General features: G+C 38.6%; 6 protein-coding genes across 10 annotated transcripts in view; 3 read left to right on the forward strand and 3 right to left on the reverse strand.

The window, feature by feature from the left end:
- The window catches only part of LOC104712758 (angio-associated migratory cell protein), a 3,698-nt gene extending 2,077 nt beyond the window's left edge, over positions 1–1,621 (forward strand). The window contains exons 5-10 of one of the 4 annotated variants that reach the window (XM_010472891.2): positions 23–108; positions 199–346; positions 447–530; positions 634–749; positions 960–1,118; positions 1,202–1,621. In XM_010472891.2, coding sequence (XP_010471193.1) covers positions 23–108; positions 199–346; positions 447–530; positions 634–749; positions 960–1,118; positions 1,202–1,441 — 833 coding nt within the window. In that variant the 3' untranslated portion in view covers positions 1,442–1,621. Of the gene's footprint in view, positions 109–198; positions 347–446; positions 531–633; positions 750–959; positions 1,119–1,201 lie in introns of all 4 variants that reach the window. The other 3 variants (XM_010472892.2, XM_010472895.2, XM_010472893.2) reach the window with 3 other exon arrangements.
- On the reverse strand, positions 1,782–3,466 carry LOC104751025 (protein ROOT PRIMORDIUM DEFECTIVE 1-like). Its single transcript, XM_010472896.2, has one exon. It carries the CDS (start codon positions 3,357–3,359, stop codon positions 1,947–1,949), a length of 1,413 nt encoding a protein of 470 aa, XP_010471198.1. The 5' UTR covers positions 3,360–3,466; the 3' UTR covers positions 1,782–1,946.
- Positions 7,802–10,445, forward strand: LOC104751026 (protein-tyrosine-phosphatase PTP1). Its single transcript, XM_010472897.2, has 9 exons — positions 7,802–8,152; positions 8,233–8,329; positions 8,413–8,495; positions 8,597–8,737; positions 9,319–9,453; positions 9,552–9,700; positions 9,782–9,923; positions 10,016–10,101; positions 10,217–10,445. The coding sequence occupies exons 1-8, from the start codon at positions 7,970–7,972 to the stop codon at positions 10,097–10,099; spliced, it is 1,014 nt and encodes a 337-aa protein (XP_010471199.1). The 5' UTR covers positions 7,802–7,969; the 3' UTR covers positions 10,100–10,101; positions 10,217–10,445.
- Positions 10,576–12,061, forward strand: LOC104751027. 2 transcript variants are annotated; one of them, XM_019237430.1, is made up of 3 exons: positions 10,576–10,784; positions 11,335–11,414; positions 11,570–12,061. In XM_019237430.1, the coding sequence occupies exon 3, from the start codon at positions 11,641–11,643 to the stop codon at positions 11,938–11,940; it is 300 nt and encodes a 99-aa protein (XP_019092975.1). In that variant the 5' UTR covers positions 10,576–10,784; positions 11,335–11,414; positions 11,570–11,640; the 3' UTR covers positions 11,941–12,061. The 2 variants fall into 2 exon arrangements, with proteins under 2 accessions (XP_019092975.1, XP_010471202.1); XM_010472900.2 differs by lacking the exon at positions 10,576–10,784 and adding an exon at positions 10,791–11,237.
- Positions 12,181–12,521, reverse strand: LOC109129648 (EPIDERMAL PATTERNING FACTOR-like protein 7). Its single transcript, XM_019238165.1, has 2 exons — positions 12,440–12,521; positions 12,181–12,347 (listed from the first exon to the last, which is right to left on the reverse strand). The coding sequence occupies exons 1-2, from the start codon at positions 12,519–12,521 to the stop codon at positions 12,181–12,183; spliced, it is 249 nt and encodes an 82-aa protein (XP_019093710.1).
- Positions 13,860–14,246, reverse strand: LOC104753786 (protein DETOXIFICATION 54-like). The gene has a single exon (XM_010475984.1). The coding sequence runs from the start codon at positions 14,244–14,246 to the stop codon at positions 13,860–13,862; it is 387 nt and encodes a 128-aa protein (XP_010474286.1).

Raw genomic sequence — 14,249 nt, forward strand, 5'->3', positions numbered from 1 at the left:
GATGGACAGTTACTTGCTTCTGGTGGATTAGATGGTGTTGTTCAGATCTTTGATGCTTCTTCAGGGGATTTGAAATGTGTTTTGGACGGTCCCGGTGGTGGAATCGAGGTATCAAAACTTGTGCTTGACACAGTAAGGTTTTGTATTATCGAATTCTGAGTTCAAATCTAGTACTTACTGTGTGGTTTTTTGTTTCAGTGGGTGAGATGGCATCCGAGAGGACACGTTGTGTTGGCTGGATCAGAAGATTGTTCTCTATGGATGTGGAATGCTGATAAAGGAGCTTATCTTAATATGTTTTCCGGACATAATCTAAATGTCACTTGCGGTGACTTTACCCCTGATGGTATCAAACATAAGCTTCTACCTAATAATTTGCTGTACGGATTGTTTTGTTGAGTCTACCTGTTTTCATTGTATTGTTTGCCTGTGTGTGGATACTGTAGGTAAACTAATTTGCACTGGCTCTGATGATGCAAGTTTGATTGTATGGAACCCAAAAACTTGCGAAAGCATTCATGTCGTTAAAGGCAAGCGCTCTTTTGGTTTTTACATGTTAATACTGTACAAGTGAGAGTAAATTTTACCTTTTTATGACTGGTGTGAAACGCTAACCTCTGATTTTTTTTGTAGGTCATCCGTATCATACAGAAGGGTTGACATGCTTAGATGTTAACTCGAACTCAAGTCTCGCTATTAGTGGCTCAAAAGACGGCTCAGTTCACATTGTGAATATAGTCACCGGGAAGGTTTGTACTTTAGTTTATTGCTCTTACCGATCTTTTCACACGATTGGTTTATGATATATATCATTTCAATTAGCAAGTGCTACTAAGACCTGTTATTTCTTGAAAACTTTCTATTTACACCATCTTTGATCCACCATTTTCTTGGATTAAATGGGTGCTTCTCATATCTATTTGACATATTAACTAACTTACGAGTAATCTAACCAACAGGTTGTGAGCTCTTTGACTTCTCACACGGATTCAGTTGAATGTGCGAAGTTTTCACCAAGCTCCGCAACCATCCCTTTGGCTGCAACAGGTGGAATGGACAAAAAGCTTGTAATCTGGGATCTGCAGCATTCCACTCCCAGATTCATCTGCGAACACGCGGTATGAACCTGGTAGTTTCTCTGAGATAGAATCAAAACAGAGATTGAAACTAAAACAAATCCTCTCTTTTTCTTTGACTACAGGAAGGTGTGACATCCCTGACTTGGATAGGATCCTCCAAATATTTAGCTACTGGCTGCGCCGATGGTACAGTGAGCATTTGGGACAGCTTATTAGGCAACTGCATCCATACTTACCATGGTCACCAAGATGCTGTCCAGGCCATCTCAGTCTCGACCAACACGGATTACATTGTTTCGGTCTCTGTCGACAACACTGCGCGAGTCTATGAGACATCTGAGTTCCAAAACAAAGTTGCATAGGCAAGTGAGAAGAATACTTACACATACTATCCAGACATGTGTAGCTATCTATCTGTGTTCATTGCTGTGTTCTTCTTTATTAATATGCCTTGTGCGGGAAATTTTTGTCAAAAATAACAATGTCTAAATTTGATATGTATACGGCAGTTTATTTATAAAGTGTAGTCTTTATTTGGAATTTGTTCTTCATTTTACAATCCTTCTAGTTCCAATGAGATTGAGAAGTGTTACACATTACTTTGATATTGTTAATGAATGAGATTCAGTCCTGCTAGTATCCCACACAAGTAATTCAACTACTTGATATCATGAGTCTGCCATATCACTTGGAAAAGTCAGATTGAAAGTCTAAGCATAACCGTGGAATATAACTCACTCTTAAAAAACTCTTGTTTCCCCTGAGAAGTAAGAATGAAAAGAACAAACTATAGAGTGAGATTACTACACAGGAGAATAAACAAACCAGCTGAAAATGCAGCCACCAGTAAACATGGATTTAAAGTCTTTAATACATCCGACTCCTCTTCTTCTCGGTCTTTAAGCCGATCTTGTTCCGCCTGGATTGTGGCTTATCTCTTGAACCTGAGTTCCCAAAACTCCTCCTACCTGCTCTTGGACTTGAATTTCTACGACCACGGTTCAAACTCTGGTTTTGATCCACTTCATCATCTTCGCTATCATCATCAACAAATTCTCCTTTACGATCATCCTCAACATCAGAACCAGAAATGTCATCATTCCCAGCCTTTGCATCAGTGTCACAAACTTCCCCTTCCACTTTCCCCTTGTCTTCTCTCTTGCTGCTGGAAGAAGAAACTGCCTTGTTATTTTTCTTAACCGTATTCATGAGTTTCATGTAACGGTTCCTGCTAGTCACCAGTTCATTGCTCTCTATCAACATCCCTCTCTTGTAACCATCTCTGAGAACCACAGTATGAGTCCTAAGCTTACTCGACAAGTAAAAGACACCGGGATGGTTATGTAAAACTCTCTTAAACCTTGATCTCAATCCCATAAACTCACCGAGATGCAAAATAGCATCTTTCTCAGCCTTCTTGGACACAAAAAGGTTCATGATTTCGTGCAAAACAGCAGCCGCCCACTTGTCAGACTCATCGCTAGTCGCCGACAGATGAAGAGCATTCTCATAAGGAGAGATATACGGCAGCTTCTGCCAATCATCAATCCATTTCTTCATCTTCTTATCAACCACAAAACCATTAGAAAACTTCATCGGAAAAGCAATCGCAGATCCTTTCGTGTACTCTCCTTTCCCTACCGTTCTAGCTTTCTTCTCCAACAAAGATACAGCATGGTCATTGCTCCAACAAACAAGTTCTAGCTCACCACTACATCCTCGTAACTTAGATTTGATAACTCTAAAATAATCAGGGAACTCAGGTACCATAGTTTGAACGTAATCCTGAGGCAAACCTAAATCCCATTTCAACAAATCAAGAAGCTCCAATGGAATTTTGTTAATCCTATTGATCATCAACAGTTTCAAAAGCCTATCAGCTAAACCTTGTTTGTAAGTCTCACTTCCGTAAACCAACTGTTCATCGGCGTCGAGGTTTAGAATCTCCGGCGTGAGGCTGATGTGAGGGTGAATACCAATTCCTCCGGGGAGAGACTCTTGGAAAACGGAAGGGAAGCTTCGTATGAACTCGATCGGACGGAGAGGAACTCGAAGTGAATCTTTCTGAGTGGTGATAACTGAGATCGGGACTGATTTCGCAGGCTCCGATCTGATTAGGTCTTTGAGGCTGAGAAGTGGCCTGAGATTCTTCTCTCTTTCAACCGCGTGGTCGAGACCTCTGTCTCTCACGAATTTGTAGACATCTTCCGCCGTCGTATCGGCGAAGGTTCGGTGGCCGGCTTGACGGCGACTAGAAATGGTGCGGAAAATGGATTTCATCGGCGATTTGATGGATTTTTTTAGGGTTTTGGGTGAGAAGAAAGGGTTTAAAGAGGGTTTTGGCTCATCAATGGCGTTTCCAAAGACATTGTTGTTGGAGACTGTGTTGTTCGTTCCACTCGTGTTTGTTACTCAGTAGTCTACAGTTTTTATCATTTTTATGGGCTTTCATTTGGGTTTTTTAGGCCCACTATAGTTTTATCCACTGAGGTTGCCCATTTTAAATAATTGATTAAATTATCTATATATAATTATATTTTAAAACTTTTTCAGAATTTATGATAGCTTTAGTAAAAAATATATACAAGTTTATTGGTTACTTTGCTTAAAAGCTTTGCTAAAATTATATATAAACATATATTAAAAATAGATTACTTTACATTCTGGTCATCAACTTTAATAATTAGATAGAAATAAAGGAAAAAATATTTAAAATAGATAATTTAGATTATGGTCATTAACTATAATAATTAGAAGAAAAAAAAGAAGGAAATTGTCATATAAGTAATGGGAAAAATGTCATTAAAATCACAAACTTTCAAATTATGGTCATTTTAATTACGAACTTTAGGTAAGGTCATTCAAAACATGAACTTCTGTTGACTTACCATTTTAATCACTATATTTTTGTTGACCACGACGAAAAGATCATGTCGTTAAATCCCAAAACAGAGCAATTAGGCGGCGTTAAGAGATCGTTAATCCGCTTAACGGAGGTGAAAAACGACACCGTTTGAACCAGAGCAAACCCGATAAAAATACCTCAAATAGAAAATCCAATCCCTAATTTTCTCATTTTCCCCAATCGAAAACCCTAATCCATAATTCTCTTTTTCACCAATCGATTTCTCAGTTCTTATCTCCAATCAAAAACTCTTATCTCCTTCTTATCCAACAGATATGAGTTGTAGTTCTGGGCAATCGGGTGGTGAAAATAGAGACCGCGGATGCCATGGGGTTCCCTCGAAGTGTCATTGTGGTTTAGATGTTGTTCTCTACACATCAAACACGCAAGCAAACCCATGAAGACCTTTCTTTCGCTGTCCAAACAGAAGAGATGTATGTATTAGAATTGTTTTGAATTAGTGTGTTTTCGAGTTTTGATTCAAGTTTTTGTTTTTCAGGACCATTTATTCAAATGGGTTGAAGAAGGTGTATACGAATAGGTTGTAGACTTGAAGGCTCGGATCTAAGAACTGAAGGAAGATGGAATGTTGATCAAAAGAGACAATAAGAAATGGAAGTTGATGAGCTCATTTTGCTTGGTGTGTCTTTGTTTTAGTGTCATTGCCATTGTGATCTTTATTCTTAAAACCAAAAACCAGAAATTAGTTCTTGGTTACTAGAATCTTTTGTAATGTGTTTTGTGTTTGTGGTAATGTGACTTTGTATCGAGTTTGGCAATGAAAGACTTTCTTGTTTTGGGCATTGATAAATAGAACTTGTTTTGACAACAAACCAAAAANAAACACGCAAGCAAACCCATGAAGACCTTTCTTTCGCTGTCCAAACAGAAGAGATGTATGTATTAGAATTGTTTTGAATTAGTGTGTTTTCGAGTTTTGATTCAAGTTTTTGTTTTTCAGGACCATTTATTCAAATGGGTTGAAGAAGGTGTATACGAATAGGTTGTAGACTTGAAGGCTCGGATCTAAGAACTGAAGGAAGATGGAATGTTGATCAAAAGAGACAATAAGAAATGGAAGTTGATGAGCTCATTTTGCTTGGTGTGTCTTTGTTTTAGTGTCATTGCCATTGTGATCTTTATTCTTAAAACCAAAAACCAGAAATTAGTTCTTGGTTACTAGAATCTTTTGTAATGTGTTTTGTGTTTGTGGTAATGTGACTTTGTATCGAGTTTGGCAATGAAAGACTTTCTTGTTTTGGGCATTGATAAATAGAACTTGTTTTGACAACAAACCAAAAAACTTGATACAACAAAACATAACAAACCCAATTCAACAAAATAAAACAAATCTGAGACAACATAGATAGTTTCTACTCTGGTCCTAGAACAAAACAAAAAAACTAGTTGATGCAACAAAACAAATCCGAGACAACAAAACCAAAAACTAGTTGGAACACTCAAACCATGATGCAAATCTACCAAGTCCTTGCCCTTGTGATACTTGTGGTTGTGATCCTTGTGATCCTTGTGGTTGTGATCTTTATCATGGTGGTCCTTGTCTTTGTGATCTTTCTCCTTGTGATCCTTCTCCGTGTGATCCTTGTGGTTGTAATCCTTGTGGTTGTGGTCCTTGCACATGTGCTTTTGATATGTGTGCTCTTAAGACGTGTGCTCTTGATGAGTGTGAAACATGTGCTATTGATCTTTGTGGTACTTGATGTGATTGAGACTCTTGTGGTACTTGATGAGTTTGTGATCCTTGTGGTACTTGATGAGATTGAGACTCTTCTTGAGGTTGAGATACTTGTGGTACTTGATGAGCTTGTGATCCTTGTCTTTGTGGTTCCTAATTCAAGTGTGGAAGGATGTTACTGATCGCTTTAACTAAACCCTGCAAACAAAAACAAATTTAACAAAGTGTAAGTCTTGTATCAGTCAATCAAGTCTCAAAATGAAACCCACAAAAAAAAATTAAAGTCTCATACTTACCGAAATTAGAGCTAGAGGTGTCATTGTAACCATACCCAAACTTGCAGAGAGATGTCTCAAGAACCAGTTCCAGTTATCATCATTTTCTATTTCTACAACTGTCCAAGCAAGAGGGACAATCCTATTGTCCCCATCCCTTCCAACTGCAGCTAGAACATGCCCTTTTATATCCCATTTTAAAAAAGCTCCATCTATTCAAATGATAGGTCTACAAGTTTTTCTCCATGTATCCTTTTGAGCTTTAAAACAGATATACAACCGAAAAAAACTATGTTTGTTTCCAACCACTGGCCTTGGAACTATCTCAATCTCAAATTCTGAGCCAAGGTTCTTATTCAATACCTCTGCTTGCTAATCCCATATTCTTGCAAAGTGTGATTCATGACTAGCCTTTCTTGCACTCATCACCTTGGTCTTCGCCTTTGCACACTTATTTGGAGTTACTTCTAAGTTATACTCTCTCTTAATCTCAGCAGCCATCTCGTATATTGTAAGCTTCGGATTTACTTAAGCCTTTCGTCAAACAAGAAAGCTATAGAAGACCTTTTCAACATCTTTGAATACCCTAACCTAACACATATATGCTCATTCACATAAACTCTAATTTGCATCTTATGCTTCCTCTTCTCATATGAGCAATACACTCTCCAAGGACACGGAACACCATCCTCATCAACGTAGCAACACTTTGCACCAACCAAGAAAGCATTGGACCGATAGAGTTTAATATCATACCTTGTCTTCAACGAGTACATCAACACGACAAGCTTGAATTCTTCGGGAGAGTTGTATGTTTTCTCCACCGCTAGCAAAGACTCTGGATCAGACCAATCTTTAGGAGCTGCCTCATCTTTGTCTTCTTCTTTGATCTCATTTTTGTCGTCCGACGACAAAGGATCCGGTAGCTTGTCATCGTCCCATATATCATCTCCACTATCGGAATCGGAACCACCTTCCTCTGTTCTAACCATCTCTGGGAAATCATCTTCGATGTTTAAGTTAGCAACTTCTTCGAGAGCCGGTTCTTCGACATTAGCTTCGTCATTTCCACCACCAACTGCATCATCAACATCATTGCAATCCTCATCTCTATACACCGCACAGTCATCTTCACTGTCGTGCTCAACTGGAGCCTCCACTTCGTCATCTTCATCACTTCTTTTTTTACGTTTTCCACGCCGACGTGAAGCTCCACCTCTACCTCTCTTTCCTTTATCTCCAACAACAAATTCAGATACAGTCGGTTCACCACCTCCATCTCTGACATTAGAAACTGCTGGGTCTTCCGGTGGAGCTCGTACTCCATCTTCAACTCGAGGAACTACTCCATCTTCAACTCAAGGAGCTTCAATTAAACTCAGTGATTCGTCTTCTGGTGGAGCTCCAACAATCGATATCACACCTTTGTTTCTAACTTTCGGCATTTGGGATTGAGAAATCGATTGGGGAAAAATCGTGAATTAGGGATTTCGAAAGAGAAAATTAGGGATTGGAGTTTCAATTTGGGAATTTTTTTATCGGGTTTTTTTGGGTTCAAACAATGTCGTTTTGCACTTCCGTTAAGCGGATTAACGATCTTTTAATGCTGGCTAATTACTCTGTTTAGAGATTTAACGACATGTTCTTTTCGTAGTGGTCAACAAAAATATGATAATTAAAATAGTAAGTCAATGAAAATTCATGTTTTTAATGATCTTACCTAAAATTCCTCATTTTAATAACATTTTTCCGTATAAGTAATCAACAGTCAAAGATAGTGCATCAAATAAAAAAAGCAACTTAGTAATCCCACTAATTAATATTCAAAGTTTCAAACCATTTCTTTTTTTATCTGTATAGAGAGAGGAAAGAAAGAGAGAGAAAGAGCCCAAGCCAATTAGAAAACTTCAAATTGATCAGAAAAAAAAAAAGTTCCGATTCTCTCACTCCGCCTCACACGACGGGCAACTTCAGTTCGTGCCGTCGCGCTACTAGATCCCAACGTCGATCAGTCATGGCGACAGGGAAGACTCTTTCCACCGGCTCGAATCGTTTCAATTTCTCATCCGCTGATTCTCCTCCTTCGATACTCTCTCTATCTCCCGATCAGCTCAACTACTGCCGCCAAGCTCTCGGCGTTTTCCGGGAAAAAATCGAAAATCCCGACTCGATCGCTCATGAATTTGCCAATCTACAGGTTACAGATCCATCCTCTCTCTAGTCTCTTCTTTACAGTTACGTATGTATTAATAGACTCTCTACTCGAACGCAACGCAGGCTAATAGGTTGAGGCCAACGGAGATGCTGCTAAGCTGTACACTAGCTATGAACAATGTCAATATTGAGAAGAACAGATACAGAGATGTTGTTCCATGTAAATGTTCCTTTTTCCTTTTATTTGCGGATATGCCTGCTAAGTAGTGTACAGTTTTAATCGGATTGGCTTTTTGGATTTAGTTGACAATAACAGGATTGTTCTGAATCCATGTAAAGATTATAGATCGTCTGCAGAAGGATATGTGAATGCTAGCTTAATTAAGGTACACTTCTTCTTAGTCTATTTACTTGTTTGTGTGTTCTTTGTAGCTTTCTGGTTATTGATTTTTCCAAGGTATCTTCTACAATGAGTTCTGTTATGTAGACCTCAGATTCTGAGAGTATTTCTCAGTTCATAGCTACGCAAGGTCCTCTACCACACACGATGGAAGACTTCTGGGAGATGGTAATTCAGCATCATTGCCCAATCATTGTTATGCTCACTCGATTGGTTGACAATTATAAGGTACCTCTGCTTTCATTAACTTAAAGGTTGTGTGTATGAGTCTTTTTTATTTGGTGTTGTGTTGCTTGACGAAACAGGAAATGCCACTATCTTATTTGTTTGATGGCCGATGAATTCATTCTTAAATTAAGATAGTTTGTAAGGATGATAATGTTATCTTCTCCTTGATCTTTGGTCGGTGTTACTTCCCCTTGGAGGTCAATCTATGAACCTATCTGTAATGCTAGAGTGTCACCAACCCTCACTTGGTAATAGATAGATTCACGCTTGGAATTAAGTTAGGATATTCAGTGACATAGGATCTGATCATCAAGGCATCTATTACTATATTTTTTTTAGATGATAACATCCAAGGAGACGGATAGTAATATTGGTGTATTTGTTGTGAGCATTTGGTTTTGATGGTCTACTCAACCGTAGTTTCCTCTTGTTCAATCAAACATTAATTCATTATTTGTTCAGTAAGCTTTGACTGTTTCGTTTACAGTGATGACGATAGATAACTGTCTGGCTGATGTTGATTAATAAACAAACTTATCTAGTTTGTCTTTTCATGCGAACTTATCTGTCTTGTTACACAGACTGTTAAATGCGGGGACTATTTTCAAGCCGCAGATGGACCTAGAGAATTTGGCAACATATCTGTTATGACAAAGTGGATAAAGACTACTGACACTTCACTGATGTTACGGAACCTTGAGGTTAAATACAAGGAGGTAAGAATCTTGTATCAGTTTGCTTCTGTTTATTTCTCTTGGATCAAGTTCTCCTTTCAAGGCTTTAGCATGTTTCACATTATGATATTGTGTTTCAGACGGAGGATCAGCCCATGTCCGTTCTGCATATTCAGTATCCAGAGTGGCCGGATCATGGAGTTCCCAAGGATACTGTGGCTGTCCGTGAAATTCTAAAACGACTATATCAAGTACCGCCTAGTGCTGGCCCAATCATTGTGCACTGCAGGTACGATGCATGTCAATGAGTGTGTCTGTATGCAAGTGATGTTCAACGTTTCCTGAGAGAATTGTTTTTTTAATTTATCAGCGCAGGTATAGGAAGAACTGGAACATACTGTGCGATACATAACACAATCCAGAGGATTCTTGCTGGCGATATGTCTGCGTTGGATCTTGCTAAAACTGTGGCAACATTCCGCAGTCAACGCATTGGGATGGTTCAAACCATGGTAAATCTTTGGGGGTTACAAGTTTTAGCTACCATTTATTATGTCACCATATTAGTGTTCTGACGTTTTTTATCGCGCACTCTTTATCGAAGGACCAATACTTCTTTTGCTACACCGCGATTGTTGATGAATTAGAAGATCTAACTGGAGGGACGAATGCTGGAACGAGTTCCTAAAGGTACGCAATTTCAACAAGCAAATCCGAGTGAGCGCTACCTGTTATAAAATCTAATAGATCTCTCTTCTCTTGTCTATCCTTTGATCTACAACTGAATGGTCTCCTGCTTACAAAGGGGTAAAGAGGAACAAAGGGCATGTACTATGCACAACTGTATCATTTTCGTAATGTGATTCATGAAGAAACCGGAGTGGATAAAATCTTTCTAGTGTTTCCTCTAATATCAACTCTTGTTTAAGACTTTACAATTTCTGTAAATTTCCAGATGTGATAGGTTTATTTTTCTTACTTCTGTTGTGGAAATACTGATTTAAAGGAAGCAAGTGAATTTGCTGATGATGCAAGATTGTATTTAAAAGATTATGAACCGGTTTGAATTGTACAATAACCGAAGAAGAATTGAATGGTTTAGACTAAACCAAGTTTCTCAGAAATTGGAAGCGGTTAAATAAATGGCGGAACATACTAACAAGTCCGAGTCATCGTCACACGCGGGAAATCTTGCTTGATGTGGCGGCGCGTGTCGGACACGGGCTGTAAACATAGCTAAATAAACCCCCAAATCGAGGCTTTGGTTTCTGGATCCTCGTGATGATGACGATGGAGAATACCTCGAATTCGAAATTAAAGTAATCATCGTCACTTCTCCGGATACCATAATCAATTGGAGAATCACCCAAGAGGTAAGTTTTGCTTCTCCAGATCTCAACTCTTTCTCTATCTCTCTAGCGCGCAATTGGAATTGAATTCTTATCGGATCTTTCCGTGTTTCGCACAAATTTGTTCACCAATTTGATGCATTTTAGCTGAATTTGGTGTATCTAGGTTTGAATTTGTAGTTCGGACGCTGAGCCCTAGTAGTGATGAGTAAGATAGGCATAGAGCTTGTTCTAGGCTAAGCTAGAGATGGGGTTTTTTTCTGGGGTATCATAGTGTATTCGCTTGAATTCTGATTCGAAGAATTTCAATTCTCATTGGCCTCCTTTTGCTGCTGAAAATGGAGTCTTTAGACTATAAAAGCCTTTGTCTATAGATGTTGAACTCATGAGCCTGGTTATGTACACTTTTCATTGATGGTCTGGGAGCTGCCACTTCTTAGTAGCTAGTGTTCAGGGACATTCTTCGTCGGGGAGAAAGTAATGAGCTTTTTGTCTTGTCCTCTTTATCTATTAATATAGATGCTAGTAGAACATCATCCTCAATAAGATATTGTCATGGTCTTATTTGATGCAGTATCAGCCAAGAGTGCTGTTTGAAACGGGGTCAGATTTTGCTTAGATTTCGTGAGTAAAGGAATTGACTTTTGGTGAATGGTTAGCTTTAGTTCTTGTTCTTTTTATTTCACAATGAAGGGTCCTTTTTTTAAGTAACCTGTTCAACAGAAATGTGAGAGATCACTCGCAGCAGACTTTTATCTTATGTTCCATTCCTATGTTTCTGTAACCTTTGGATTTATGTCTAAACGCAGGAATTTTAAAGAGCAATTGTGTTTGTGAGTCAAACCCCGTATAGGAGATACTTACCGAGGCAGGTAAAAAAATGAGTTTTGCGTGCCTCGTGTGCCATAGTGTAGAGAGCCCATCCCACTCATTTAGAAGCTACTCTGTTTCTAGCTCAGACAACGAGGGTAGATGCTCTGTGATTGCGAGCTGCCTCACAAGGAACTCACTTGTTCAAGCTGCTAGATCAAACACTTTCCCTGCATCATCCTCGAAGGTAACCCCACAACCCAATTTCCAAGCTGGTGAAGGAGCCTCACCACGCTTAGTACGAAGCCGTGCAGTGAGAAGAGACCTTGTCAGAGACTGGAACTTCAACGAAATCGAGACAGAGCTTTAAATTCAGACCTGACTCTTCTCTTAGGAATAGTATATTAGTTTGTTCATCAACTAAGCTTTTTTTGTTTTTGTATTGGGTTTGCAAACCAATAATATAATATTTTCCCTGGCCGTTTATTCAATTTTGGTATTACAAATCAACCACACGCTAAGGTGACAGTCAATAAACTTTGGAAACAAGAGATCGATCATTGAAAACGTAATAAGGGAAAAAAGTGGTCACGTGAGGTGAGGAAGGCTTTTAGGTGAGGGAAGGCACGTGATAGTATTTGCCTTTGCACAAGCACTTGTAGACGAGAGGGCAAGCCTCGGAGGCTGAGCACTTGGAAATGATCACAACGAGCTTGCATGGTTTACATGGACCACATGCGTTCGAACAATCAGGTATGCTTGATCCGCTCGCCACATCTACAACAAATAAAAGAACCAACCAAGATAATATAATAAGTTCATTGTCTCTAAACATGAATCATGTAATAAATAGCCAAAATAATACTCACAGTTGAAGAGATCCCGTTGGAAACTAGAACTACTAACACAGAGATGGAGAAGAAGAATCGCGAATAAAGATAACGATTTCATTCCGACCAAAATTTGAAGGTCTTTAGTTTATAGTTCAAGTTGTCGTATGTAGAAAGTGTTTTTGAAAGGAAGAAAAATGTGATTAAGAGGTGAATCATGAATTAAGATAAGATATGTAGAGAGTGAGAGTAAATTAAGATGTGTTGGATTCACATGATCCCTCTCTTTCTTTTCAAAGGCTTTCACATTCTTTGATCCTTTCTCATTAATTTTTGAATCTTCTTACTGTTTGGTTTTAATTTCTTTGGCATATACTGATAACTTGATAAGCACAAGAATGTGCAAAAATATAAAATCTATCGAAAGGTACATTTAAAATACGGAGTAACAAAATCTCAGATGTCTCGTCATCATCAAGAAGTCCTACATGCCATCAAGCGTGTCCCTTTGAGACATTGCTTTTAATGAAGTCCCCACTCTTGTTACTCTCTCATTTACTCCATTCCTTTCATCAACATTTTGCATTTTTTTTTCAATAGAAAAACCAAAAAACATTTTGCATTCCCAATATTTTATATATCTCACTTATTTTTGTGGGTGTCTGATACCATCAAAATAAGAATCATCCCAATTCTTCAATTTTCGACTTTTCTTTGTCACTTGGTTTACTCCAAGAATTGGATATGTAAACAGGATGATAAGGTATGAATCGGATTGGTGTGACACGATTCTTCTAATTCCATAGTTCAAGACTTGAAGTGCCCGACAAAAGAAAAGAGTCCTTTGTATGGGATACTTTTAGCAATGGCATGTCCCAAAGTTTTTAGGGAAACAAAACACCTGTGCATGTGTAGGGTTTTGTATCATTGCAATTTAGAAAAGTACAATAAATGTATTTGTACCCATTCCTCATCATCGTTTTCTGGCCTAACCATAAAACACTATTTACACACAAATACAATTTTCAAAGACAAAAAGTTCAATAAAATATATTTGAAATACTGGTTATAGAAAACAATCACACGTAAAGAGGGAATAAAGGAGTGTATAGGGGCCATAGGCATGCGTTTAATGGTGTTTCGCTTAATATGGACAAAAAAGTTTCTTGCAAGCTTTTACTATATTCCCTTTTTTCACCATTTCTAGCAAAAAAGCCTTGTCTGATATTTGTTTTTTTGTATGTTTAACAAATTATCAATTTTACTTTCAACTTCTAATAATGATTTAGCTTCCAAGATTTCAATTAGAAAACTCACTAAAAAACAACCGAAACGGACAGAAACAAAACATTAAAATCAAACGAGTCAACCACTCATCATCACTAATGAAAAAAACCAAAATACCACCCCCACAGAACAAGTTTCTGAATTTTGACCCCACAGTTAATCTCCAAATGAATTACAAAACACTACCCAACTTCTCATCATTCCCATTACGATCATCCAACAACAACAACGACGACTCTTCGTCATTCCCAACTTTCCCCATCTCCAAACTCGTTAGACTCATTGCTTTCACCGCTTCCCCTTCCCAATCCGTCCTCGCCAAAACTGCATACAGTATCGAAACCGCGCAAGCCGCTTGAGCCGAAAGCAACCCAAACCACAATCCACTAAACCCAATTTTCAACCAAAATGCTAGTCCAACAGCCACAGGCGTCCCCACAAAATAAAACGACCCTAGATTAACGTGTGCCCCAACCGCAGGACGACCTGTCCCTCTAAGAATCCCGCAACCTGTGGTTTGCGGGCAGTTCCCTAGCTCGCATAGCCCCACAATTGGCATCAC

Source organism: Camelina sativa, chromosome 16 (genome assembly GCF_000633955.1).
Source record: "Camelina sativa cultivar DH55 chromosome 16, Cs, whole genome shotgun sequence".
Classification (NCBI taxonomy): Eukaryota; Viridiplantae; Streptophyta; class Magnoliopsida; order Brassicales; family Brassicaceae; genus Camelina; species Camelina sativa.

Coding starts and splice junctions, on each gene's coding strand:
- LOC104751025 (XM_010472896.2), bottom strand. CDS start 3,359: ATGAAATCCATTTTCCGCACCATTTCTAGTCGCCGTCAAGCCGGCCAC.
- LOC104753786 (XM_010475984.1), bottom strand. CDS start 14,246: ATGCCAATTGTGGGGCTATGCGAGCTAGGGAACTGCCCGCAAACCACA.
- LOC109129648 (XM_019238165.1), bottom strand. CDS start 12,521: ATGAAATCGTTATCTTTATTCGCGATTCTTCTTCTCCATCTCTGTGTT. Junction 12,348..12,439: donor CCAACGGGATCTCTTCAACT/GTGAGTATTATT, acceptor TATTTGTTGTAG/ATGTGGCGAGCGGATCAAGC.
- LOC104751026 (XM_010472897.2), top strand. CDS start 7,970: ATGGCGACAGGGAAGACTCTTTCCACCGGCTCGAATCGTTTCAATTTC. Junction 8,153..8,232: donor ATGAATTTGCCAATCTACAG/GTTACAGATCCA, acceptor AACGCAACGCAG/GCTAATAGGTTGAGGCCAAC. Junction 8,330..8,412: donor ATACAGAGATGTTGTTCCAT/GTAAATGTTCCT, acceptor TTTTGGATTTAG/TTGACAATAACAGGATTGTT.
- LOC104751027 (XM_019237430.1), top strand. CDS start 11,641: ATGAGTTTTGCGTGCCTCGTGTGCCATAGTGTAGAGAGCCCATCCCAC.